The sequence below is a fragment of the Chrysemys picta genome, chromosome 21 (genome assembly GCF_011386835.1).
Source record: "Chrysemys picta bellii isolate R12L10 chromosome 21, ASM1138683v2, whole genome shotgun sequence".
Lineage (NCBI taxonomy): Eukaryota > Metazoa > Chordata > Testudines > Emydidae > Chrysemys > Chrysemys picta.
In genome coordinates, this window is record NC_088811.1 from 15,015,548 (window position 1) to 15,042,418 (window position 26,871).

The window sequence follows — 26,871 nt, forward strand, 5'->3', positions numbered from 1 at the left end:
CAGAACACTTCAGAGCTCTCTTCCTGAAGGGAACTGGAGCTGATAAAGCACCTAAGAAATGTAGTGAAATAAGAATCAGCAATTAAAGCTGAGAGATTATGGGCTACCTCTATTGGTGCGGGGCAAACAGTAATTGAGTTGATATGAAGAAAAGACTATATAACCCAACTAAAATTATTGGTCTGTATTAAACTGGGGGAACTAAAGTTTTCACTCACCAGTTATATTGTTGGGAAGACTTCCACTGATGTCAGTGGGCCTGATCCACGCCCCCCACCGCCCCTGGTAACTATTAATATTTGTTAAGGTCAAAACACTAAGAAGGGAAACTGAAGTACTCTAGCTGTGAATGTCTCTGATGGACAGAGAGATTAGTGAGACAGACTGACTAAAATAGATGATGCCCTTGTAAAGGCATCAGCCTTGGCAGTACTATTCTTCTCTGGGGTAAGACACAAATCTTTCTTCTGGCTTAAACTCTTTGAAGAGCATAAAATCTCTGGGTCTTCCTATATATTTGGGCACTACTGTAATACTAATAATCCCAAAAAGAATGGGAGTCTACACTGACACTAAGAAACCCAGCTGTAAATTTGAGGCCCAAGAGTTAACTATTTCAGTAGATGCTGAAAATCCATGTAGTGGGAGTAGAAATAGAAACCTTTCTTATGCTTTGAAGGTTAGAAAGCGAGTTGAATAGTAAGAGACTGACAGCCCTGGAGAATGTTGTTGTTTATGGATCCACAGAACATGATCACAGGCAGAGGCAGTACTGGTTTCCCTCCCACTGCCTTGTGTCAATATACTAGGGTTACCATATTTTAATTTTTAAAAAGGAGGACACTCCATGGGGCCCTGGCCCTGCCCCAACTCTGCCCCTTCCCCACCCCCCAGCCCCGCCCCAACTCTGCCCCCTCCCCTGAATGCTCCGCCCCCTGCTCCTCCCCCTCCCCTGCTTCCCGCGAATCAAATGTTTGCGGGAAGCCTGAAACAGGGAGGCAGTAGGTAAGCTGGGGCTGGGGCGGGGTGCAGCGCGGCCCAGTCCGGCCCCCTTGGCCGAGCGGCTCCCTCCGGCGGCCGGCCCAGGCCAAGAGGCTCTGGCCCCGGCGTCTCCCGCCCGGCTCGGGCCCCGGGGCGCTGGCCCCCGCCCAAGTGCCCGCACCCCTGGCCGAGCACCGCGCCGGCCCCCGCCCAAGTGCCCGCGCCTCCGGCCCCGCCTCCGGCCGAACACCCCGGCCCCGGTCGAGCACCGCGCCGGCCCCCGGCCCCGGCCGAGCACCACGCCCCCGGCCAAGCACCGCGCCGGCCCCCACCGAGCACCGCGCCGGCCCCCGGCCAAGTGCCCGCACCCCCGGCTCCGGCCGAGCACCACGCCGGCACCCAGCCACGCACCCACCGCCCCAGCCCCTGCCGAGCACCGCGCCGGCCCCGCACCGCCGGGCCCTCCCTCCCTATTTTCCCGGACATGTCTGGCTTTTTGGGATTTCCCCCCGGACGGGGATTTGAGGCCCAAAAAGCCGGACATGTCCGGGAAAATCTGGACATATGGTAACCCTAAATATACTTCAAGCCTGACTTGAAGGGCCTAGTATGAGAGGGGTAGCCGTGTTAGTCTGAATCTGTAAAAAGCGACAGAGGGTCCTGTGGCACCTTTAAGACTAACAGAAGTATTGGAGCATAAGCTTTCATGGGTGAATGCCCACTTCATCATTACTTGCGTCTGATGAAGTGGGCATTCACCCACGAAAGCTTATGCTCCAATACTTCTGTTAGTCTTAAAGGTGCCACAGGACCCTCTGTTGCTTTTTGAAGGGCCTAGAGATCTATCGGATAAGATGTAGTTCAGCTTAGGTGTCTCTTCAGTCCTTGAGAAGACTGCCGACAATGGGTCTGATCACAAGCCCATTGGAGGGAACGGGAATCTTTCAACTAATTTCAATGGGAGGTGGATTGGGCCCTAGGAGCTTGACTCATTTCACAACTGCTGCTAAATCGCACCTGGAGAAACACGCTCCAGTGTGAAAATAAATATTTGCAACAGTGAATAACTAGGTTTTTAGAGCAAAGGACAAATAAACTTTCTATTCATACTGTACAAGACAATAGGACTTTCTTGCGCTCATTATTTATCATACCAATTTTTTCCCTTTTTAGGAGAATTTCAGCTCTTCCTAGTTAGAATTCCTGAGAATTTTTTGCTCTCCTAGCTTTCAGTCTCTCTTGTTTCTGAATTAGCATAATGATTAGGCAACAGGCTTCAGCCTGACAGGGAGAGAGGTTATTAATGAGAAAAGTGTTGAGGTGGTAATAAGGTGCAAATTACATGCAGAATAAATATCTTGCAACTGTGACTTCAGAACTCAAATCCCATCAAGAGATTCTAAGGGCATGATAAGACCTGACAGTTAAGTTTAAGTAGTTTGTGTAGGCAGCAGAATCTTGAGCCTGAGAATTCAAATTTGCCTGGTTGATCTTTCATATAATAAATGATCCACTCTTCTCCCATCTTCTATTTCTTCTTCCCTCCTGCTTCTTATCCCACCAGAAGAAGGGCCAAATGTATTGTAATCGTCTTGGAGCTGATCTACAGCTTGTATAAATAAATGTAACTCCATTAATTTCAGTGCTGACTCGCACCATCAGATCTGGTCCCTTGTTCTGATTAGTTGATTTTGACAACTACCTGTAGTGTCATACTTGTGACTTATCAGAAGGTTTCTTCCCTGGGTTAAAATGTGTTTCCCACCGCAGTCCTTTTTATGTCATCATAATTACACTGCTGCTTTCGTGTTCCACTTCAGTAACTAACTACCCACTTTGCAACCCACCAATCAACAGGGCCAACCTTGTGTCAGACTCCTATTCCTAAAGTAATACTTGCACACAACTATTTGCCTTTATAGCCATCAGTGGACCAGTTCATAAAAAGCAATCTCTGGCTTTTGCAGACTGCATCGGAGTTAAGCTATTTGTAGAGGAATTACTGCAGCATAAGTCCACTTGACATCAGCCTGTTCTCTTGCCAACTACAGTAGAGGTATAAGGCACTGCTAAGTACAGAAGCCTCATTGTATGTTATTTACCCAACTTCAAATCATACTGTAATTAGGTTGGTTTTCTTTATTTTAGTACAATAAAACCATATTATAATGTTCCTAAAGTTTATAACATCAGATAGTACTCAGTTGCAACAATCATTCCATTCTGTTTTCTTCACTTACAACATCCCCAGCTATAACTTATGGCTATAAACTAGGGATGTAAATATTGTTTAAAAAGTTAACCACTTAAATGATTAAAATTCTATCGTTTAAATGGTTGACCGATTAAAAGGAGAGGGGCTGGGGTTGCTGTGGCTAGCGAGGCGGGGGCTGCGGTTGGTCGGCCGGCCACGGGGCAGGGGTCAGCTGGCCGGCCTCCAGGGCACGGCTGGGGCTGGGGTCCGGCCAGCGGGGCTAGGATCCAATGCTGTGTGGCCAGGGCCAGGGTCTGGTGTTGCGTGGTGTGGCTGGGGGCTGGGGTGGGTCGGGGTCTGGCCGGGTCTGGGGTTGGGGTGCGATCGGGACTGGGGGCCAGGGGCCAGGGGCCGGCCGGGGGTTAATGGTTAATGTTGGTGAACCCCCGGCTGGCCCCTGAGTGGCCCTTCACTCAGTTCAAGGCTACCCTGGATTACACTGTGGTTGGCCTGTATTTGGCCTCTGGGAGTCACTTTAGCTACCTGTACTAATTGTGTTTTGTGCCTTACGTACTTTAATATATGGTTTTGCCTAGAGATGGGCTCAAACAAAAATCTCAGAGCAGAACACTCCTAACTTTCGTGAAATACAGATCCGTTTTTTTGCAGCTTGCATCACGTTATATAATGGACTGGCCCAAAATCCTCATTCTGAATGCTTCAAGTTTGTGGCTCTGCATCCAAACTTTGCATTTGGGCCTATTTTTAAAAAAAGCTTCAAATATTTGTTCAGTTTCAAAAGCAAATTTTGATTCAGCCAAATTCATGAACTACTTGACTCCTGAGGTCCCTTACAGCCCTACATTTCTGTGATCCTCGTGTCACTTCTTACTGCCATTTGAGCACCTAAGTTTTACGAGCACAAATACTCATAACAAATAAATTTTAAGACTGAATGTTCTATATTCACCAAAAGTGACATGTTTGAGTTTATAATTCACAATTCATGCTATGTTGGTGAGTTATCTGATTCATCTAGTCAAGGAACAGAAAGCATTTGATTTACCACATGAATTGTGTAATGACCCACCACAGACCAGTTGCAAGTTTGGGATATTCATAACTAACTGTGAATCTTCTGAAGACCAAGAATTATTCACTGAGGAAATGTGTAAATCAGGGGTTTATTGCACATTTTCAATTACCCATTTGCAATTGTAAAGATCTGTCAGTAGATAATTTGAGAGTGGGGAGAAAAAGACAAGTTAGATTAAGATGGGACAGTTCAGTATTCAAAGAATATCAGGGTTGGAAGGGACCTCAGGAGATCATCTAGTCCAACCTGCTGCTCAAAGCAGGACCAATCCCCAGAAAGATTTTTACCCCAAATCACCCCCTCAAGGATTGAACTCACAACCCTGGGTTTAAGCAGGCCACTGCTCAAACCACTGAGCTATCCTTCCTGTTGGCTTTACCTTTGACTGAAGGATGAGGGTGGTCACAATCTGTCTCTTAATACATCTTTGATACAGCCCCTGGGCTTCTGATAAGTTGTCATTGTGGCCCCTAATTAATAAAAAGTTTTGACACTGTTGTTTTAAGTGATCCTCTTAGGTTTTAAATTTCCTTATCCAACTTTAATCTCAAGAATAATGACTGTACAAAGGCTCTGAGTTGTATTATATAAGAAATGCACTCTAGGTCAGTCATCTTTGATTTCGAGGCTGCAATCTCAATACAGAAACCCAGAAAATGTGGGTCTGCACTGAGTAACATATACTCCTCTCTCCCTTTCTCTTTCTCAGAGGGTGTTAACATTTGCCAAGCCAAGAATTATGTGTCACACTGATTGAAAAAAAAGGTATTTTATAATGAGCTTCGCAGGAACTCAAAGGCACAGAACCCCTGGCACAGTGAAATCCCACAGCCAAAGCAGGAAACAATGCCATGGAGAAGAATTGAACACTGAAAAAAGCATGGTAAAAGCAGATGGATCAGCAGTGGTGTCCAGCCTCTGAAAAGGAATGAAAGTTGATAGATATCAGGAGGCATTGGCATTTACACAGCACTTTTCATATTCAGCGCTTACAAACCCTGAGTAATCCTGACAACGCACCCATGAGATAGACAAATAAATATGATCATCCCCACTTTACCGACAGCGAATTGAGGAAGTGAAGTTAAAATTGCCTTCCACAAACCACAAAATGAGTCAGTGCCACAGGAGGATGTAGGCCTAGAAAACACCCGGATTCTAGTACTGTACTCTGGCCCATAGGCAGTTATACCCTTGGAATGCATGACACATACCTTTGGCATGTGGCCAAGTAGGACAATACTGACCAATCAGGACCACTTGGTTGGGTGGGCTCATTGAACAACGTGAGTTTTAATAAAGCCAGATGCAAGATCTTACATCTAGGAACAAAGATGATGGGGAACTGTACCCTGGAATGCAGTGACACTGAAAAAGACTTGGGGATCATGGTAGATAACCAACTGAATATGCTTCCACTATGATGCTATAGCTAAGATGACTTATGCAATCCTTGGATGCATAAAAAGAGGAATCCCAAGTAGGAGTGGGGAGGAGGGATTATCTCTGAATACTGCATTAGTAAGACTACTGGACTCAGTAAGTCCAGTTCTGGTGTTCACACACCAAAAAGAAGGTTGAAAAATTATAAAGGGTTCAGACAAGAGCTACAAGAACGTTTTGTGGTCTGGAAAACATGCCTTGTAATCAAGTATCAGGGGGTAGCCGTGTTAGTCTGTATCTACAAAAACAACAAGGAGTCTGGTGGCACCTTAAAGACTAACAGATTTATTTGGGCATAAGCTTTCGTGAGTAAAAACCTCACTTCTTCGGATGCCTTGTAATGAAAGACTTAAAAAGCTGTAACTATTTAATTTATCCAAACGAAGATTAAGGAATGACTTGATCATGATCAAGGACAGCTGATCAGAAATTTTCCAGCAAAACTACCAATTCGCTGAGGCACACTGATTCATCGAATCTATTACAGAGTCAACAAAACATTCCTTGAAATAGGGTACACAGACTACAGCAGAGAAAGCCAGGCAGCACTGGGAACCCCAACTGAATAGCAGTGGTGGAACTGACAAGAATGTCAATTTCACATATTTCCTTTTGGGAACACGTTTCCCTCTTTCTGAAATGAAATTTTAGGGGGGAAATTTCCAGTTCGCTGAGAAATTTTAATAAATTTACTTTCATTTTGAGTAAGAACAAACAGATTGCAAAATACCGAAAAATGTCCTGCGAACCAAAGCCCCTGAGTTGGCCAATTCTATCTGCAAGTGTCTACCGGGGGAAGAGATTCTGAAGGTAGCTGGCTCTTTAATCTAGCAGAAAAAGGCAGCATGAGATATAGTGGTTGGAAGCTGAAACTAGAAAAATTCAGACTCACAATCAGGTGCACATTTTTAAATGAAGGCAATTACTCATTAGAACAACTAATCTAGGGATGTAGTAGATTCTCCATCACTTGGAATCTTTAAATCAAGACTGAATATCTTTTTAAAAGAGATGCTCTGAAGGAGCCAGAATTTACCAATGTACATTGCCAAAGAGCCACAGTAATATGTCAGCAGCCCCCCATCAGTGTCTATCCCCCCCACCGCTCCCAGCGCCCCCCACCCACCGGCAGCCCCAACGATCAGTGCCTCCCTCTCCCTCCCCCACCTCCGGATCAGCTATTTCGTGCCATGCAAGAGGCTCTGGGGGGGAGCGGGGAGGAGTGAGGTCACTGAGGGGAGAAAGGGGTAGAGTGGAGGCAGGGCCTGTGGCAGAGCCAGGCGTTGAGCAGTGAGCACCCCCTGGCACATTGGAAAGTTGGCGTCTGTAGCTCCAGCCCCGGAGTTGGTGCCTAGACAAGGAGCCGCATATTAACTTCTGAAGAGCCGCATGTGGCTCCAGAGCCACAGGTTGGCCACCCCTGTTCTAGCAGCTCAACGAAGCTGTGGTTTTGATGCAGAAATTGCTAGGTTACTAGAAATTACTTCTGGCCTGTGTTACGCAGGATCACTATGGTCCCTTCTGGTCTTGAAATCGATTCATCTATTAAATTAGAAAGTGTATGGCCCTTGTAGCCTCAAAATCTCTCACACAGTAAACTGTTACTAAATTTACTGTTCATAATATTTTGCTGCCCTAGGAATGTATCTGTTCTATTTACATGCCAGAGATTTCATTTCACTGCTTCCGCCTCTCTCTCTCTCTCTCTGCCGCTGCCCCCACCCTTGCATTTCCCACAGGCCTGGTGCAATGGCTCTAGTAAGGGGAGCCAAAAGGCAAAGTTGCAGGCCAGTTCCTTTCTCTGGGGGACTGTGTCAGTGGTTCTGCTCCATAGCTCCTGAAAGTGATTTGAGATCCTTCTAATGTGTTTGCAGGATCAGCCTTTGAAACTCAAGTCTACAGAGGACCCGTAGGGCAGGTGACACCTGAAGCTGTGTGAAATGTCCTCAGCAAAAGCCAGGTCTGGCCTGCTTTCAGAGACCAGCCCAGGCTGGCTGGGAGGATCCTGGCCCATCTGAGTTAGAGCTGGGGGGGGCACTGAGGTTTCTGGCTCCACATGTACCTGAAACTGAGGGTCAGGCTAGGAGCCCCCTGTTCTAGGCTACGGAGAGTTGTGTTGTGATCTCATGCTACTACGATGGCGTTTAATGGGCCCGGCCCTGCCTGGAGCAAGCCACCTCCTGCCAAGGGCCCAGCCACACGGCCGAGCTGGAGCTCAGAGTCCAGCCGGAGCGCCCCTCTCCCGTTACGCACTTTGCGTAGCCGCGTCGCTCCTCCGCGCTGGCTACGTCAGGCAGCCGCCGCATTCACCGTTCGGCAATAGCTCCCCCTACGCGGTCTGCGTAACTCGGGCCCTCTCGGCGTCCCTGAGCCTCGGGGTGGGGTTGAGCACCGAGCCGGCCTGAGGAGACGGGAGAGCGGGGAGGCGATGGCGGCTTAGCGCGGTGCCTCCCTGACGGTTTGCGGGTGGAGACGCACGGTAGGACAAGGGACGGGTTGTTTCTGCCTGGCTCGGACCTGGACATGCGGGGGGGGCGGGTTCCCCCAGCCCGGGGTCCAGGGGGAGCCCCCCTCACTGGGGTCCGAGCAGGGGGGCTCCCCTCCCCGGGGAGGCGGATCAGGGCGGGGAGTTGCCCTCACGCGCCTAGATCCAGAGGTGGCTCCCCCGCCCCCCACATTGGGGCTCGGGTTCAGACAGGGCTTCGCTGCCCCCCCATTCACCCCCTAAGGGGAGTGGGGGTGCTGGAGCCCCCCCCCGAGTCTGAGCCCTTTGGGGGACCGTGCACTCTGCTGCCCCCGGCTAGTTACCCTAGGGGGGCACAGGGGAGCTGCTGCTGTCGGAGCAGGAGCCTGGACGGGGAATTCAGCATTAGTGTAAAAAGTTTTTGGAAAGGGGGGGGGGGAGATGGAGGAAATGGGACCCTCACTCCATATCACCCCCAGCCTTGCACCTGTTCAGTGAGTGATAACAGGTCACATGCACACAGCCTTCCTGCACCCTGGGTGGATCTGGTTTCTGGATCTAATCCTGTGTATAAGCAATCTTGTCCATGTGGGTGTTTAGGAGTCATAGGGTAAGAATTGTATTTGCACTGATGCATTCCCCACTCTCAGAGATCCACCATCTGCTTTACTGTGTCCCACAGTACGGCTCCACGTTTAACCATCTTCATGCTTTAATAAGAAGTGCTTTCTCCCCTGGAATCTTGCTGAAACACAGCCGCGGCCTGTCACTCCGTCTGGCTCCCTGCTACTTTCCCTTCAAGACACCTTAGAGCAGAACGGTGCAGAGCCTTGGTCTCTGCTCTCATCGCTACTCTCCCTTCACTCATTCCATGCCTCACACCTAACGTCTCCCTTTCTATTAATCTGTTAGTGCTTCCCTCCCTGGCCTCCTGTAGCAGGCATCTAGTCCTTTTTCCCTCCCTCCCCAAAATAAGTTTCCTTCATGTCAATTTCCTCCCCAGGGAAGTGCTGTGTGTTTTGTTTTGTTTTTAAATATTATTTTCTAACATCTTATCTAAAACAATATTTACACTTATTTTATTCAAATAAAAAGCTCGCACATAACTACACAGGAAACACTATAATAAACAAACAAAAACGGGGAGTCCGGTGGCACCTTAAACACTAACAGATTTACTTGGGCATAAGCTTTCGTGGGTAGAAAACCCACTACTACTTCTTGCATCTGAAGAAGTGGGTTTTTTACCCATGAAAGCTTATGCCCAAATAAATCTGCTAGTCTTTAAGGTGCCACCAGACTCCTTGTTGTTTTTGTGGATACAGACTAACACGGCTACCTCATGATACTATAATAAACACTATCACATATTTATGGATTAAATTATATCCAATTTAAGATCAGATATGGGTCCCCTATTGTCTTAAATGTCTCTGGTTGATCTCTGAAAGTGAAATTTACTCCTGTGAGGACCAGCACAAAGCTGAAGATAGACAAATTCAGACTTGGAATAAGTCATACATCTTTAACAGAGAGGGTAATTACAGTAATCATTGGAACAATTTACTATGGGATGTAGTAGATTTTCCATCATTGAAATTTTTAAATCAAGATTAGCCATCTTTCTAAAAACTTGATCTAGCTTGAACAGGCAGTTATAGGCTTGATACAGCTTCAATGGGTGAAGTACTGTGGCCTGAGCTATACATGAGGTCAGACTAGATTATCATAATGGTCTATTCTGGCCTTAAAATCTACGGAAGGTCTATGTACCATGTAAATCCCATTTGATCCCCATTCTGAGGGTTTAAATTAGATGTAAGTGTTCGTTGGCCTTTTGCTGGCCCTTTGTGCACCCCGAATGGAAAAAAAAGGCCTGATCTAAAGACCAGTGAGATCAGTGAGCTTTGCATGAGTTCCCAATAAAAATAATATCAATACTGTCAACCCCAAATGTTCAGATTTTGTGAGTCAGGCTGCAAAAATCATGAGTTTGTCTTTAAAATCATGAGTTTTTAAATAAAACAGACTTTGGATTGTTTTTATTTGCCTCTTGGGTTTTTGAACCCTTAGGGCTTCTTAGGTGTGGGCAGAGTGAAAGGGGAGTACAGTGAGATGCGAACAGAGACAGCAGGAGCTGAGTTGTACAGAGCCTTGAAGGTGACTTTCTGGGGAAGGCAGTTGAGGGATGTAATCAATGTCAGGTCTTTAGGATGCTGTGTGTTTTTAAGCTTTTTTCCGCAAGCATTAGTACTAGCAAAAACTTTTTTTTTTTTTTTAAAGAAAGCTGAGATTTTCCAGGTACTCTCCTGATTCCAGTACTCTGTGGTTTACATTAAGTATATGGCTCTGCAGCGGAATTCTTACATTATATTTGTATGTTTTATGTCGATGTATAATCCATTCTGAAAAGTAAATATTTATTGTGTGCTTCTGCGTCGTGGACCTAGATTATGCAAGCACTTAAATGTGTGTGTGACTTTACTCATATGAATAGTCCAGTGGAAGTTAATGAGAGAACTCATGTGCGTAAAGCTGCTTATGTTCATAAATGTTTTCAAGATTATGGCCTTAACCAGCTTTTCGAGAGGAAGGATGGGTCTAGTGGTTAGGGCACTGACTTGAGAGATCCAGGTTCAGTTCCCTGTTCTGCCACAGGCTTCCTGTGTGACCTTGGGCAAATCACTTAGCCTCTCTGTACCTCAGTTTACAAATGAGGATCATGACACTTCCCTGCCATGTAGGGGTGTTGTGAAGGTAACAAATACATTAAAAAGTTTGTGAGGAACTTTGAGATCTACTGATGAAAGATAAGAGTTAGGTGGTGGTATAGCAAATTACAATCTTCCTTTGAATAAGATGTTTTTAATGTTGCATTGCATTTTTCTGTCAGCATCTGAAATAACTCTTGTGACTGCTGTATAAATTAGAATTTCCAAAATACCCATTTGAAGTTCCTTTAATTCATTTGTCCAAACTGCATTTACAGGAATAATAAGGCATTGGTATGAATAGTAAGAGCATCCACAGTTACATTAGATAAGATTAAAAAATATAAGGGATACAACCCGCATGGTTGAAGGGATAAGCCAATCACTAACTGCCTGAGGTTACAAAGACATTTCCCTTAATGGCAGTTTATTCTATAATTGCCCATTTCTGAGGTTTTTTCACTTTCCTCTGAAGCATCTGAGACTGCTAGAAAGAGGATAGTGGACTAAATGGTCTGTTGGTCTCATACGGTGTGTCAGTCTTTGCATTTCTACACATCCGGTAATAGCCGAGCGATAGAAATTGACAGCAGTGCTTTTGTTTTATCATTGAAAAAGGCATAACTATTCTCTTATCAAAGACCTCCATTAACCTTATTGTGCCTTTCCTCCTAAAGACTAAATCAGGAAAACCTAAATAAAATCTCCCTCATTCTGTTGACACCAGCAGAGCTCTTTTATGGCCACGTTTCAGGACAGCACCCCAATTTAAGAAAGTGCTCAATCCCATTGAAGTTTACACCATCTTAAAGTTACAAATGTACTTAAATAGGTTCCTAAATAGAAAGGGACTTACACGCTAAAGTGCTTTCCTGGACTGGGGCCCTTGTGATTAAAGATTACTTACATGAGTAAGGTTTTGCAGAGTCAAGCCCAATGCTAGGCAATCTGGAGGTATTATTTAATGGTCATGAAGAAGAATATGTTATCTGGTTGTAATTTTGTTTGTTAAATATGCTCCCCTGCTTTGCATTGAATCCATCATATGGTCACCTTGTGCTCTGTGTGTCTGTAATATTGTTTAGTGTATGTCTATTCTATCCTAATCTTGCAATCGGATCCATGTGGGCAGATCTTTGCTACCACATAGACCACACTGATTTCAGTGGTCAGAAAGTCTGCCCAGGCCAACCCAGTTGCAGGCCTTGAGCCTTTTACTGTAAACTGGTTGGGATTTCCTCCATGATCTGTACAGCTCTGAGCATGCTGTCAGCTCTTAGCAAATAATACGGTGAGAGATAGTACAGAGCCCCTCAATGCTACTCAGGTATTGTTGTGTGATGCAAGACAGTCCATCCCTCCAGCATCCGAGGTCCCTGCGTCCTATCTTCTAATCATTCCTGCTCCTTTTTTCTTGGGGAATGAGACTCAGAAACTAAAAGCTAGATTGTGGCTTCCTTTGCACCGATGCAACCCCACTGGGTTAATGAGATGGCTCAGGTGCATTTGAGGGTTCCAAGGATTTAAGCCGTTCTGCTGGTTGGCAGTTCCAAGCATCTATATTCTAGCATAGGAGCGAATGTGAAGCTAGTATGCCTGTGTTTGCTTTTCCACCGGTAGGGAACACTCCAGTGTTTTACAGCTGTGAAGCTTTAATGTAGGATTATTATTTCACTTTTTAAATAGGATTGCTGAAGTCATTATCTAAAATACAGCACCTTTCAAGACAACAAAGGGCACTTTATGTGAAAAGCTGCTGGTAAAAATTTTTCAAGTGACAGCTCAGATTATGGAAATGCTTTGGACTGTTGGATTACCTTGCTTGAGACAGGGGCACCTACTTCAGTGAAACAAGCCGAATATAATCCTCAGGATCTGAGCCTGCCTATGGGACCAATTTACTCCTGTTGGAGTCGGTGGCAAAATACCCAGGCCAAAATTTTCAAACTTAGCACCAAACTAAGTGGCCTGATTTTCAGAGGCGTTGAGTTCCTGCCCTGCGTGGATACAAAATCTGTATCCGCATCTGATCCATGATCTGCAAATGTGGTTCACGGGTATCTACAGATTTGATTTCAATAGCAGCAGGATGTGATTATCAGGTAGGCCAATATGTTGAATTTGACTAAACCAGATGTTGTTATTCCTGACACTGCACTTCAGAAAATCCAGCTGTTTCTAGATACCTATACATACACCTCTACCCCGATATAACGCTGTCCTCGGGAGCCAAAAAAATCTTACCGCGTTATAGGTGAAACCGCGTTTTATCGAACTTGCTTTGATCCGCCGGAGTATGCAGCCCCGCCCCCCCGGAGCGCTGCTTTACCGCAGTATATCCGAATTCATGTTATATCGAGTTGCGTTATATCGGGGTAGAGGTGTGCTTAGATACCTAACTGTGGGGTCCCACGCTCGAAAATTATCGCCCATAATATCACCTCAAAGCTCTGATTTGTGGATGGCAGAACACAGAGAATAGGGCTTCTTAGAATCTTAATAACTTTTCAGCAAATTCAACATCATTGGTGCGAAACTCCCAAATCCTTTTTTTAATGATCTGTTTGTTGAGTTTTATGGAATAAGGTTACGTACAAAGAAGCTATTGTAGAGTCATTTCTACAGTTGGTTGTACTGGTTACACTAGCAGGAAATAAAGATTAGATTGTGCAGATGACTGTACTACACACTAGAGTCAAGAATGAGGTAATCATAAATAGATTGAAAACAATGTGCAGAAACTTCCTGGACAAACAGGGGCTCCCCATATGAAGGAGGGGAGAGTGACTTTTAGTAATTGAGGGAGTACACTGAACTTTGTTCAGAATGGGAGCATTCGTGTTCCGGGAATGTATGTTCAGTCAAAAAATTAGCAGACACATTATATCTGGAATTAAATGTAAAGGTGAAAACACCTACTGTGCAATCCCAGCTTCTGCAGATGGCATTTCTCCCAGGATACTGTCTCTAGACCCTGCTCAGTTGCTCCATTTTTGGTTTCAGAGTAACAGCCGTGTTAGTCTGTATCCGCAAAAAGAAGAACAGGAGTACTTGTGGCACCTTAGAGACTAACAAATTTATTAGAGCATAAGCTTTCGTGGACTACAGCCCACTTCTTCGGATGCATCCGAAGAAGTGGGCTGTAGTCCACGAAAGCTTATGCTCTAATAAATTTGTTAGTCTCTAAGGTGCCACAAGTACTCCTGTTCTTCTTTTTCCATTTTTGGTGTCAGCCTATGGATAATAGTACCCTATAAATGTGACTCCCCACACCCTTCTAGTGGCTGGCAGGGAGAAGGAACTTTTTGTCTCTTCAGAGACACCTGGATGCTATTTCGTCCCCCTGGAATCTTTCATTCTTAGGGTTTCCTGTAATACCCAGCATCATAATATCCTAGGAACTGCTCAGGAAAGTTAGGTCTGTATTAAATTCTCCAGAAGTTGCTAGTTTGGGCCCTTTCACTGGCCAAGAAAATCTTTGCTCTCACTGGGAGCAAGTGGATTTTTCCAGTCATTTGTTTGTTATAATAATATGCTCACATCTGCAAGTCTGTAGGGCTGATAACAGAAATGCCAAGCTATAGTTTGCAAAAACTGCTGGCACTTGAAATATGAGCTATTTCATGGGAACAATTTATTCAAGAAGTTGGAGTCAGGATGACACTTTAGGGGGATCAGACTCTAGCTAATGCTGTACAATAGATTTGTTTGCCCCAAAATAGAGCTTTGTGATTAGCTACATGATATGAAGTGTGCGGGTTTTGCTAAGCCTTACGCTAAATGGTGTGAGTGCGGTGGAGATCTGCAAGTCACATGTCCACATTTGAAAACCATGGCCGAACACGTGGCCTGGCATAGAGATGACAAGCTGCCTGAACTGATAGATCAGCAGCGTACAAGGAAAAGGATGTGAGGCAGTGAGACAAATAGGGACTTTTTTATCATTGGAGATTTCATAGAAAACTGTTAGCGAGTGAGGAAGGTTTAGCTCCCTTCTTCAGAGTTATAGCTTAACCTAGTAAGTGCTGACTCGGTGCCGACCCAAACGTCACATGCCCAAGATGGAACCTCACCCAAGGCCAGCAATGGAACTGAGGAGACCGCTCAATCCCTTGGGAATCATGTGTCAGCTCCTGCCCTTCTTAGTCCGTACAGAGAATTAGTGCAGTTTTATTATTTTGTTCGTTCATGGACTTTGGGTTCCTGTGTTGTGTTGTTTCCATGGAAATGCACTGAGATACCTCAGACCTGCATGGTCAAGTCACAGAACCAGGAGATGCACATGGGAGGGGCCTCCGTTTCCAGAAAGACAGGGGCATGAGTCATTGCGATCACCAGCTCTTGAAGAGAGCGATGGATTTTCATGGCATTTAAACAGTAGCACTTACATAGGGTAGGACTTGAATTTGCATATTTCTGAAATAATATCAAGGCAATTCTGAATCGGGAGGAGCCCTCTTCCCCCTTTGCAGACAAATCCAGGCTGCCTTGGGATACTGATTAATGAATGATTCTTTTTAAACAGAGAGTTTAAGGTCAGAAGGGACCGTCAGATCATCTAGTTAGACCAGTCTATCGCAGGCCTCTAATACCACCCAGCCACCCACACGCTAAACCCAACATCTGGAATTAGACCAAAGTACTTAGGTGAGATGTACCGATATGGTCCTAGCAAATGACCCCCCAAGGGCACTGTCCTGGGGGGAAATTCCTTCCCAACCCCACCCATGGTGATTGGTCCCATTCTGCACTCCTTTATGAGAAATTGTCACATGGATGCTGTCTGTGCACATCTGCCCACTCTGAAATTCCTAGTCTGATTAATGCTAGCCACAGCAGTCTGCCTTAAAGCTTGCCCTGGACCAGTTAGAGCCTCACCCAAAGCCTGGTAAAGTCAATGGGAGTCTCTCCATTGACTCCAATGAGCTTCGAATCAGGTCCTTCATGCCTTGCCCAGCACACACGTGATGCACACCTAGAGGGAACATTTTTCACACCTTGACTGGCACACCTAGCCGCAGGTAGCACCCAGATAGGAATTTAAGCGCAAGCAAGAATACAACTTTCTTGCCAAATCAGAGCCCTAATGTGTTGTTTGGCGGTTTAAAAGCCTATTTGCATATCGGAACCCACCCTTTTACCATTGTTAAATGCCCTAAATGTTTGAAAATCTACACCACTCTATGATTTCCTTTGTTCTGGTTATTGCCAAAATTATTAGCCTCCTTTCTCTAGCAGCATAGATGTGCCTAAAGCATTACGGTAGCAAAGTTGCATATATCAAAACAGAACAAAAGTTCCTGCTACCACAAATCTTACAAACTCTGATCCTGAAATCACCGCTGATGAAATTGGTAGCAGAACCCCCATCAACTTAACTGGGTACGGGATTGGACCTTAAAAGCAAAAATAGTATGTTATGGTTAACACACAGAGCACAGTGGGGGGGGTGTATAATCAACACACATAAGCATTGTGGAACAGGTGGGTGGGAGAATTGGGGGTAATAGATGGGGGATTTGAAAGAGGAGCAAGGAGAATATAGGAGGAAATTTATCCCTGTGCAGAGGGCCAGCGCAAGACTATTTTGAGGAAACACGTACTGGGAGGTTGAGCCAAGCAGACTTGAGCTGGCAGTGGACAAAGGATGCAAAGGGAGCAGTGAAGAAAGAGCTTTGAGCAGAGTATAGGGAGCAGGATGGGATGTGGAAAATCCAATAATCACAACAGGAAAGTCCATTAGAAAACAAAAGTTTTCCCTTTAATCAGAGACTGCTTCTGAGCTGAACTTTCTTACCTGAATAAAATGCTTCCAGCATAATGAACAGAGGGGTCATTTGGTTTTGGGGACGGGCGGGTGTATAAATTCCCAGACTGCAATAAATTAGTCATTGTGATAAGTGGCAGGGCTTTTGTACTACATGTTAATTTAGTGGTTTCCCTGTGTGAGGCATATGCTTCATTAGTATTCAATGAGCCCAGATCCTTTGCAGCTTGAAGTGGATTTCTGATCTGTTGTGTAAAGTGTAAATAATTAACTGTATTATGGAAACACTTGATAATTGTTGAAGGTGAAGACAAGGTGAAGCCTGAAGCCACATTGAGTGTGTTTTGTACAATGTCACACCATTGGGTAAACACACAAGGCTGCCCTTGGCAGACTCAGACAGAGCCAGGACGTGCAATCACTGGAAAGGAAAATCTATCAGTCACTTTCCTCAGTCCTTTCAAATACCTTTGTTTTTTTCATTATTTTGAAATGACAGGTGAGAATGGCCGAGGAACAGAAGTGGAGCAGGTGGGCTTGGAGACGACTCAGGATGGCTGAACAGACGGATGCAAAGGAGCCATGTGAGCTTGTGGGCAAACAGCTGGGCGAACCAGGAAGGTTTGCATACGCAGCTCTCTGTGGGATATCTCTGGCTTGCTTGTTTCCTGAAAAGGAGCAAAGGTAGGATGGTGCACAAAGCAGATTTTGTGCAGTAGCTGAGACAGATTCTGATAACAAGCCAATCATGTGCGTGGGATAGATTAGATTATATAGAAAAAGAGCACCAAGCTGGCTCTAGTGGCAGCATGAGGCTGTCCTTCCAAAGGCCAAGGAAGAGGACTCTTAAGTATGCCATGGGGCAGGCAGGTTAAATCAGAGGTTTTAGACCAGCTCCTTTGAGGTGCTGAAGTTTATGGGAATTGAGGTTCCACACAGGTTCAGATCCTTTGCTTTTGAAGGTACATCCCTGATTCAGGAAAGGCCCGAGCCTGTGATCTCTCTGAAATCTTACAGAAAAAAGCTTTCTTGTGAGCTTTCCCCAGTGAAATCTTGCAGGAGTTTGTCACGTCCAAGATAACAGAGGCCTGTATTTTTTCTGATCAAAGAGGTTGCGTTTACCCGGATCCTGCAAAATGCCTATAGATCTTCTCAAAATGAAGAAAATGTGCATCAGCTGGGCATCCATGAAAGAGATTTTGGGTAGAATTTTTGGAAGTGCCCGAGTGACTCGGGCGCTTAAATCTCAAGGCTTGTCTGCACTGGGAAATGTACTGTCATGACTGTGCTACTATGGTTATATTGCTATAGTTATAGGTGTCACTCCTAGTGTGGACGGTCTTTTATTATAAGCATGTGCGCATGGGGTGGAATACCTGTATAACTACAGCACTAGAGTTATTTCCCCACGTAGACAAGCCCTAAGGCATTTAATGAGACTTAAGCTCCTAAATCTCTTTTGAAAATGGCACAAGTCACGTTGGCACTTTTGAAAATTTTACCCTTTCTCCTTACAGTGTCGAATACACCATACAACCGCCAATAAAACATGGAAACAAATCTTCCCTTAAACTCCTGGACCAGGGGTGGCCAACATGCGGCTCTTCAGAAATTAATATGCGGCTCCTTGTCTAGGCACCGACTCTGGGGCTGGAGCTACAGGCGCCAACTTTCCAATGTGCCGGGGGGTGCTCACTGCTCAACCCCTGACTCTGCCACAGGCCCTGCCCCCACTCCACCCCTTCCCCCCCTCCCCTGAGCCTGCCGTGCCCTCGCTCCTCCCACGCCCCCAAGCCTCCTGCACGCCATGAAACAGCTGATTGGGAGGTGCGGGGAAGGAGGGGGAGGTGCGGTGGGGCTGCCAGTGGGCGGGAGGCATGGGGGGGGGGTGATGGGGGCTGCTGATGTATTACTGTGGCTCTTTGACAATGTACATTGGTAAATTCTGGCTCCTTCTCAGGCTCAGGTTGGCCACCCCTGTCCTGGACTATCGGGCTGCCTCAGTTGTGTCTTTAGATTCTGGGTCAGGACAGCGGGCATTGCATTAACAGAGGTTAACTATTCTTCCCTGTGACCATGCCACTTACTCCCATCCCCATTCGCGGCAACTCACAAGGGGAGCCCATATCCCAGAACGTCAATACAGAGCTTACAAGTCATAAGCATTTCTTTATGTTTGATACCTAGACAATGTTAATTTCTGGCAGGGAAGAAAATGCAGGTCTTGACTTATATTTTCAGCTATTTTAAACCCAATTTCTCTGTGATTCCCACAACCAGAGCCTCTGAAATGTAACAGTATTATTCGTATTGAGTTTGTGCTTCCATAGCGCATTGGAACAGTAAGGAGAGATATACAGCCTAAAATTGATATTAGGGGTTTTCTTGGTTATTTCCTTGACCATATCTACTTTCCTTTACATCTAAAATTTCCTTATGCTTCACTGCAAAGTGAGTCTCTTAACACTGCTGATGCCAAGCCCCAGGCCTACAAAGGTTAATGGTACTGTCCACTCCAGACTGCTTCCTTACCTACACAAAAGGCTGATCATGTTCCGATATCTCTGCTGACTTTTCATTGGTGGTTTGATTTTTGTGTGAACAACTAGAGATCTTTAGAAGTTGAAAGTAAGGCCCGGTGAAAGGCCAAGAAAAATCAATAAAGATCTCTAAAGTGCTTTACATCAGTGGTTCTCAAAGCTGGTCCACCGCTTGTTCAGGGAAAGCCCCTGGCAGGCCAGGCTGGTTTGTTTACCGGCCGCGTCCGCAGGTTCGGCCGATCGCGGCTCCCACTGGCCGCGGTTCGCCGCTCCAGGCCAATGGGGGCTGCGAGAAGGGTGGCCAGCACATCCCTTGGCCCTCGCCACTTCCTGCAGCTCTCATTGTTCTGGAGTGGCAAACTGCGGCCAGTGGGAGCCACGTTCGGCCAAACCTGCGGACGTGGCAGGTAAACAAACCGGCCCGGCCCACCAGGGGCTTTCCCTGAACAAGCGGCAGACCAGCTTTGAGAACCACTGCTTTACATGCATTACATTATGTCTTGCACCACCTTTGTGAAGAATCCAAGTGTTTCGATTTCCTAAAACAGAGAGGGGCACAAACAGGTTAAGTGACTTGTCCTAGGTGACATGAAAGAGCCAGGATTGCAATGCAGCAGTGCTAACTTGTAGTCCTGCACTCTAACATCCAGACCACACTGTCACCTTTAAACAGTGACGTAAAACTTTCGCTTGACAGCCCAGGGCATTTTTTATATCCCTACAAAAAAAAATTTTCTTTGCTTTCACCGTCTTTCTTTAATAAACTGAAGCGGAGAAGCTGAAGACTGGGCCTTGAATGCCTTTTAATCAGCGTTTCAAATCCTACCTGGAGTCTAAAATGAAGGTGACTTAGGAAAGAGGAAATGATAAATGTTTGACTCATATTGCTTGTGTTGTCATGCAGCGCCTTTAGGATGGAGTTCATTGAAGGCTTGGTGAAATGGCTTGAGTTGTCAGACACCGTCTTGCCTGCCATGACTGCGTTCACCAGCGGTTTGGGTGGCGAGGGCGCAGAAACCTTTGCTCAGATTTTACTGAAGGATCCTGTCTTGGCAAATAATCCAGTTGTCATTACACAAGTAAGTTCATCCCTTCCCCTCTTCCATTGGGCTTGTGGATAAAGGCCTTGTCAGAGCTGCCTGTCTGTTGTTGAAATTCTCTTTCTAGTGTATTGGGCATAGTAAATCCTAATTCTATATGTATTTAAAACAGCAGGTTACCTTCTGTTTAAAAAAAAAAACAACGGGGGGGAGGGAGGGCGGCGAATAAAGTGACTGACTTTCCACCCCTCCATTCATTCATCTATCCATCCCTATAGTGTGTGAGTGCTAGACATCTGACCTGGCTAGATTCCACTGAATAAGTGATGCCTAGAGTCTTTGATACCTTCTCTGCTTCAAAATGTGCTGTACGCCCAGTGCATAGAGCCCTTTGTTCTAAAGGGAAAACTATTAACCCTTTCACTGCTACCATACTACTGCTGCTCTGTCCTCCTCCTCCCCATCTACATTTGACTGAAATCAGTGGAACACTTAAGGCAGGTCTACACTTTACTGAAGACACAACTTCGCCACCCAGGAGAGCTTCTCCCATGGGCATAGTTAATCCGCCTCTGCAACATACTTATACCAATGTGAGTTTGTAGTGTAGACCCGGCCTCTGCAACATACTTATACCAATGTGAGTTTGTAGTGTAGACCCGGCCTCTGCAACATACTTATACCAATGTGAGTTTGTAGTGTAGACCTGGCCTCTGCAACATACTTATACCAATGTGAGTTTGTAGTGTAGACCTGGCCTCTGCAACATACTTATACCAATGTGAGTTTGTAGTGTAGACCCAGCCTTAGACATGATGGGCCTGATTCGCATTTACACTTAGGCCCCTTTACTCAGCTCAGGCAGTGTAAAGCGTCTTAAAGGAAGCATTCATACCTACTTTAAGGCGATGTCTACACTACCGCCTGTGGCAGCATAACTTATGTCGCTCAGGGGTGTACAACAGAGACTTCTTGAGTGTCCAGGGACTTTGTGTCTTTGGTTCAAAGAGAACAGTAGAATATAGGAGTCTTAGCTACTGATTCTCTCGGTGTTTCTGAGACAAGGTTTAGAGTAGTTGTATTTCCTCACTGGAAGAACAGCTGAACTTGTTGAAATAGGCTTGGGCTACACTAGCGGGGGGGTTCAAACTAAGACATGCAACTTCAACTACGCTATTCACGTAGCTGAAATCGAAGTATCTTAGTTCGACTTACCTGGCTGTTCTCACGGCGGCGAGTCGACTGCCGCGGCTCCCCCATCGACTCCGCTTACTCCTCCTGCCAAGGTGGAGTACGGGCGTCGATTTGCGGATCGATTTATCGCATCCAGACGAGACGCGATCCCTGATCCCGGCAGGTAGTATAGACGTACCCATAGCTCACATGAGGAATTATATAGGGAAAAGGTCACTATAGGTTGATGCACCTGAGGCTTTTTCTGATGTAGTTGGCAAAACACTTTGGTGGGTGGGAACCACCATATACTCAAACTGAGATCAGCGTTTCCTTGTGACTTGAAGGTAAATAATCTAAGAGACAAACCTTTGACTGCTTTTATCCAGCCATTCTGTGCTTTCCGGTTGTCTCTGTATCCTGCACGTACTCACTTCACTTTTATGATTTGTTTGATTGAGTTCTGATAACCATAGACTTCTGGAATTCAGTGACAAGTTCCTGTTAGTGCTACGGCATGTGCTTTTTTTAAGATTGTTGCTTGATAATTGTTCTGCAATGATGCTGAAGGAATGATTCATGAAGGCAGGTAGCTGAGTGGTTTATGGGGATGTACAGAAGTACTTCTTTTTACCTTCTGTTGCACATTGGGCACAGTCTGCCCAGGGCTGAGATTTTCTTTTCTTTGTTGTGAAGTGGCAGGGAGGACTGAACATAAGTCATATCTTGATGCTTGTAAAGACACATGTTCTTGTGGATATTACAGATTAAAGGCCATCTTCTGCTGTCGGTTCTGAATGCTGTATTTTTCTCCCAGTCTAATTTTCTTACACTTCTGCTTTTAAATTCCCAACCCTCTGATGTCTCTCCCCATTCCTTGAATCTGAGAGGAGAGAGGCTGATTCTTATCAATGTCGTTAGCACTCTTCCCCATCTTCACCGTGTATCTTAAGCAGAGTCTGTTGATTGAGTGAAATCTGGAGGATTATGGCTATTATTTATGTTCATTTCGAGTGACTAATGCAGTTGAGTGTTGGTAAGCTGAATCTTTTAAGGACAGTTAGCTCTGGCAAGTAAGACAGCAGCAGCGCTATGAATGGAGATTGCTTTGCACACATAAAGCAGCTCGGTAAAAATAAACCGTCAATGAAATCTAGTAAACTCTCTCTTGGAATGTATTTAAATAATCTTGTTGTTGTAAGGAACTTAAAGTTGCTAGTAAACTTTTTAAAGAGGGAGTTATTAAAGGTGACCTGAAGAAAGGGCAAAATTGAGCTTGTGCCCTTTTTTGTTTCTTTTTGGTAAGTAAAGAAGAGCTGAAAGCTTGTTACTTCTGCTTGACTTTTGGTTTAGAAATATCTAAAATGTCTGTTTTACCCTGTTTTTCTTCAAGAGACCTCCCTTGGGTGACCCTGAAATGTGAATTAAAAGCTCTCTGTTGTTGGGGAAAGGGTGTTGAATCTTTAACAAAACAACTTTTCTTCCAGCTGTTTATTGGGTTTTTGGGTTAAATAAGTGTTAACAAAAATATACAAAATCCAAAGAGTCTGAATAAAAATCACTTCCCTTTCTTCATCGGTTTTCACAAGTTTGGCATCTGTGGTGTCACAAAACTACTAGGTCTCTAGTTCAGTGGCTCTCAAGCAGGGGTACATAGAGATCTTCCAAGGGGGTATAGCCACTCATCTAGATACTTGCCTAGTTTTACAACAGGCTACATAAAAAACACTAGCCAAGTCAGTACAAACTAAGATTTCATACAGCCAATGACTTGTTTATACTGCTCTATATACTGTACCCTGAAATGTAAGTACAATATTTATATCCAGTCGATTTATTTAATAATTATATGGTAAAAATAAGAACATAAGCAATTTTTCGGTAGTAGTGTGTTATGACACTTTCGTATTTTTATATCTGATATTGTAAGCAAGTAGTTTTTGAGTGAGGTGAAACTTGAGGGCACACAAGACAAATCAGACTTCTGCAAGGGGTACAGTACTCTGGAAAGGTTGAGAACCACTGCTCTAGTTGTCCGTAGAGTTTTACAGGAGAAGCAGGACGTGAATTTCAAATGTAAAAAACAAGCAGTTATAAGACTGTTTAAAAGAGCCTCTCATGCCAACTTCGTACATCATAAAGAAGCAAACAAGGGCACAAAGCCAATTTCATTTTTCTTTTGTAGATCATCTAAACAAAACTGCTGATGAGATAGGGAGAGAAAGAACAGACTATTATTTTTGATCTAAACTAATCGATACTTGTTTTGTTCCAGTTGACAGCACACCCAAGTGTAGTTCGAAGTCTGAGACAATTAGAAACAGGTGGGCACACCTATAGCATCTAATATAAGCATTAGCCCCAGTTTGTCAGTCAGTCGGAATATCTGCAACCACCTTTCGGCTTTTGAGACCTGCTTCAGTCCTCTAAACTCACAGGCCAACAGTTTCAAAAATGAGTGCCTGGAGTTAAGCTCCATATTTAGCCACCTAAATAAGTGGCCTTAGTTTAAAAAACGCTGAGCCTCCCACAACTCCCATTGAAGCCACTTCTGCCAATTGAATGTGTTTCCCATCTAGGTCAAACCTATCAAGAATTGTTATCCCGCAACAATCACCCCAAGAGTTTGCTGCCCAAGTCCTTCTCTTTTCTGGGTCAGCAGGTAACATCCACTTGGAAATGATGGCTGGGAACAATGTTGATCATTCACTTAAATTATGTGTAAAGATTTTAAAGTAAATTGACGCCTGTTTGCCTGTTCTTCCGTGAAAGACTTTTCCCCGGTCTGTTTATTCCTGCAGGGGTGGCAGAACTAGGAAACGCTGTGGGGTGGCTCCACTCCTGCATAAACTCATGCATGTCTGGGGTAGGAGAGAGCATGACCCAGAAGGGTTAGAGTGGCCGCTTTGGGGTCCGGGATTAGGCTGGGGAGCAGGAAGAGGGACCTTGGGGGTCTGGAACATCTCAAAAACGGGTATGAACACCGGGAATCCTCCTTCCCAGGCTGGAGCCATCTGCCCTTCCTCTCCAAGTCTCAGTATCTCCCGTCACTTCCTTCTTATCCCTCAGCCCCCCTAGCTGCAAGAAGTTCCTTCCTCCATCTGTATTCATGTAACTGATTCGCACATCTGAATTATACAGCAGAACCTTCAACATCTGGGAATAATATTACAGAGTCCAAGGAGTTACACTGGGTTTGGGAGTATCTATATTTTCCCCCTCTTGCTTTAGCAATTGGCTAAGAGCAGCTCACTCACCATTTCAGATTTCCCATACTCAGGAGTGGAAAGAGGGTTGGAAGAGTTTCTAGGACACAAATAACGCGTAGGCGCAGGGGGACTAATAATCATAAACTCCCTGGTAGCATCCTGATTCTTCAGCATCCTGGTTCTTCAGCTGTGCTCTTCATTTCCAAAGAGATTCCAGATTTTCCCTATAAACATGCACACATCTGGCTTTTCTTCACAATGTCTTCCTGGTGGGCAAGAGAGAGGCTTGTCGACTGAATCAGTGCTGTGTCTGCACACAACCTTAAACATTGTGAGTGATGAAACAAAAGGAGAACATAGTCATAACAACAGCACTTTGTCCTTCGTTAGCACCCTCCGTCTAAGCTCATAATTAATCCTCACAGCCTATATGTGAAAGGCCTGTATTACTCTGTCCGTTTTCCAGATGGGGAAACCGAGGCCCAGAGAAATTAAATTCAAACATCTTTAAAAGTGGCCATAAATTCTGGTGCTCAGCCTGAGGGTATATCTACACTGCAATTAAACACCCACGACTGGACCGTGTCAGCTGATTCTGGATCTCAGGGCTCAGGCTAAGGGGCTGTTTGTGGTGTAGATGTTCGGGCTCAGAATCCCAAGCCCAAAAGTCTACATCACAATTAAACAGCCATGCATTTTCAACTGCAGTGTAAACCTACCAGGAGAGACCTGGTTTTTCAGAGATGCTGAGCACCCGTAGCTACCCTTGACTTTAGCTAAAGTTATGGAAGCTCAGGGCTTCTGAAAATCAGCCCTAAGGTGCTTCAATTTAGGTATCCAAAACTTGGAGACCGCTGTTGAAAATCTGGACCTAAGTGAGTTGACCAAAGTCACACAGCATGTCTGTGGCAGAGACAGAACCCACATCTCCAGATTCACAAGCCCTGTATAGTTGGTTGGTGCAATCCGATGGTGATAAGATAATCTGTGATAAATTTACACACTGCTCCTTTATACATAAGTGAATTGTTCTACCACTTTGCGGGTGACTATTTCTGCCCAATTACATATAGCAGGGTATGGATACCTTTGTGTTTAAAGCATCTGGCTTTGATATATACTGTTTTACTGAAATGATCCACCATGGTTTCTCCTATTCATATACTCACATGCTGAAATCACTCAATTATAGCGTATGTCTAATTCATTATCTTATTTTAGATTTTTGGGTAAAATGCCATCAAATTTAACTTACTTGTTTCATGTTTTTGTTTTAGGATCTTGTGTCCTTCTCTCTTAAGGATGGTGAGTGTTCTTCTTTGTTTTTAATGAGCTTTTATAATATAGACTTATTGACATCACATACAGTAAAACAAAATCTTATTCCAAAGGTGAATATACCATCCCACCTATTATAATGTTATTTCCGTTCTTTTAATGTCAGCAGCTCACTGTTTCCCTACTTTAACTTCAAGAAAACCAATTTTTGTTCTGTAATATAAATGTTTAATAGTAACCTGCAGTTAATGAATCTGTCCTGCTTTGTGATCTCCTGATCCTACAAACTTCTTTACATCATGGTTTAACATGCCAATGTGTCCGGTGTCAGAAAAGTTCTGAAGCTAAATAATTAAAATGATTTTTTTTTTTCCGAAGAGGCTTATGGAATTTAGGTGCCCAACTCCCACTGAAAGTCAATCAGGCCATTTTGAAAATCTCAGCCTAAACTATTTATTCTGTAAATTACTTCAAGTACTGGCGACCTGTCCAAGGAATAAATTCTTGATCTCCTGTGAAGCCTATTTTGAACAAATGATCATATTTTTGTTTTCTTTAACAAGCGAATGTTTTGTTTTAATCCAGGAGGTGGATTAAATTACTAGAATGAAATTTCTAATGCTATAAAGAATGCCTAACTGTAGCAAAGTCTTCATGTCAGATCAATGGCTGCACTTGGCAACGGTGTTTTCAATTCACCTTTGCACAGGACTGAAGTTAATTTATTGTTGTTATGCCTCATCCACCTCAGGACAAAGTGGCTTTTTTTCATTGGCTTTCTCAGTTTATTTTTAATGGAAAACTGGAAAGTTAGGCAGCTATTACAAGAAAGGTTACCACATCCCTCTGAAATAATACAAAGTAGTATTTTCATGTCGGCGCCTCGCAAGTTTATTTATCCCTGCGCTGGAAAAGCAGAAACCAAGCTGTGAGTTAGCAGAGAGGCAGGATGGCGCCATGATTCTGGCAGTAGCC

The 26,871-nt window shown here is 44.7% G+C and overlaps 1 protein-coding gene across 3 annotated transcripts in view; it reads left to right on the forward strand.

Moving 5' to 3' along the window:
• The first annotated feature begins 8,018 nt into the window (after nt 1-8,018).
• Nucleotides 8,019-26,871, forward strand: part of TMCO4 (transmembrane and coiled-coil domains 4) — an 81,523-nt gene continuing 62,670 nt past the window's right edge. For 2 of the 3 annotated variants that reach the window (XR_010594285.1, XM_008167321.4), the window contains exons 1-4: nt 8,047-8,193; nt 17,156-17,340; nt 20,101-20,275; nt 25,896-25,923. Coding sequence is in view for 2 of the 3 variants with exons in the window: in XM_008167321.4 (XP_008165543.2) it covers nt 17,162-17,340; nt 20,101-20,275; nt 25,896-25,923 (382 nt within the window). In the remaining variant the exon portion in view is untranslated. Of the gene's footprint in view, nt 8,194-17,155; nt 17,341-20,100; nt 20,276-25,895; nt 25,924-26,871 lie in introns of all 3 variants that reach the window. The other variant, XM_042852959.2, reaches the window with a different exon arrangement.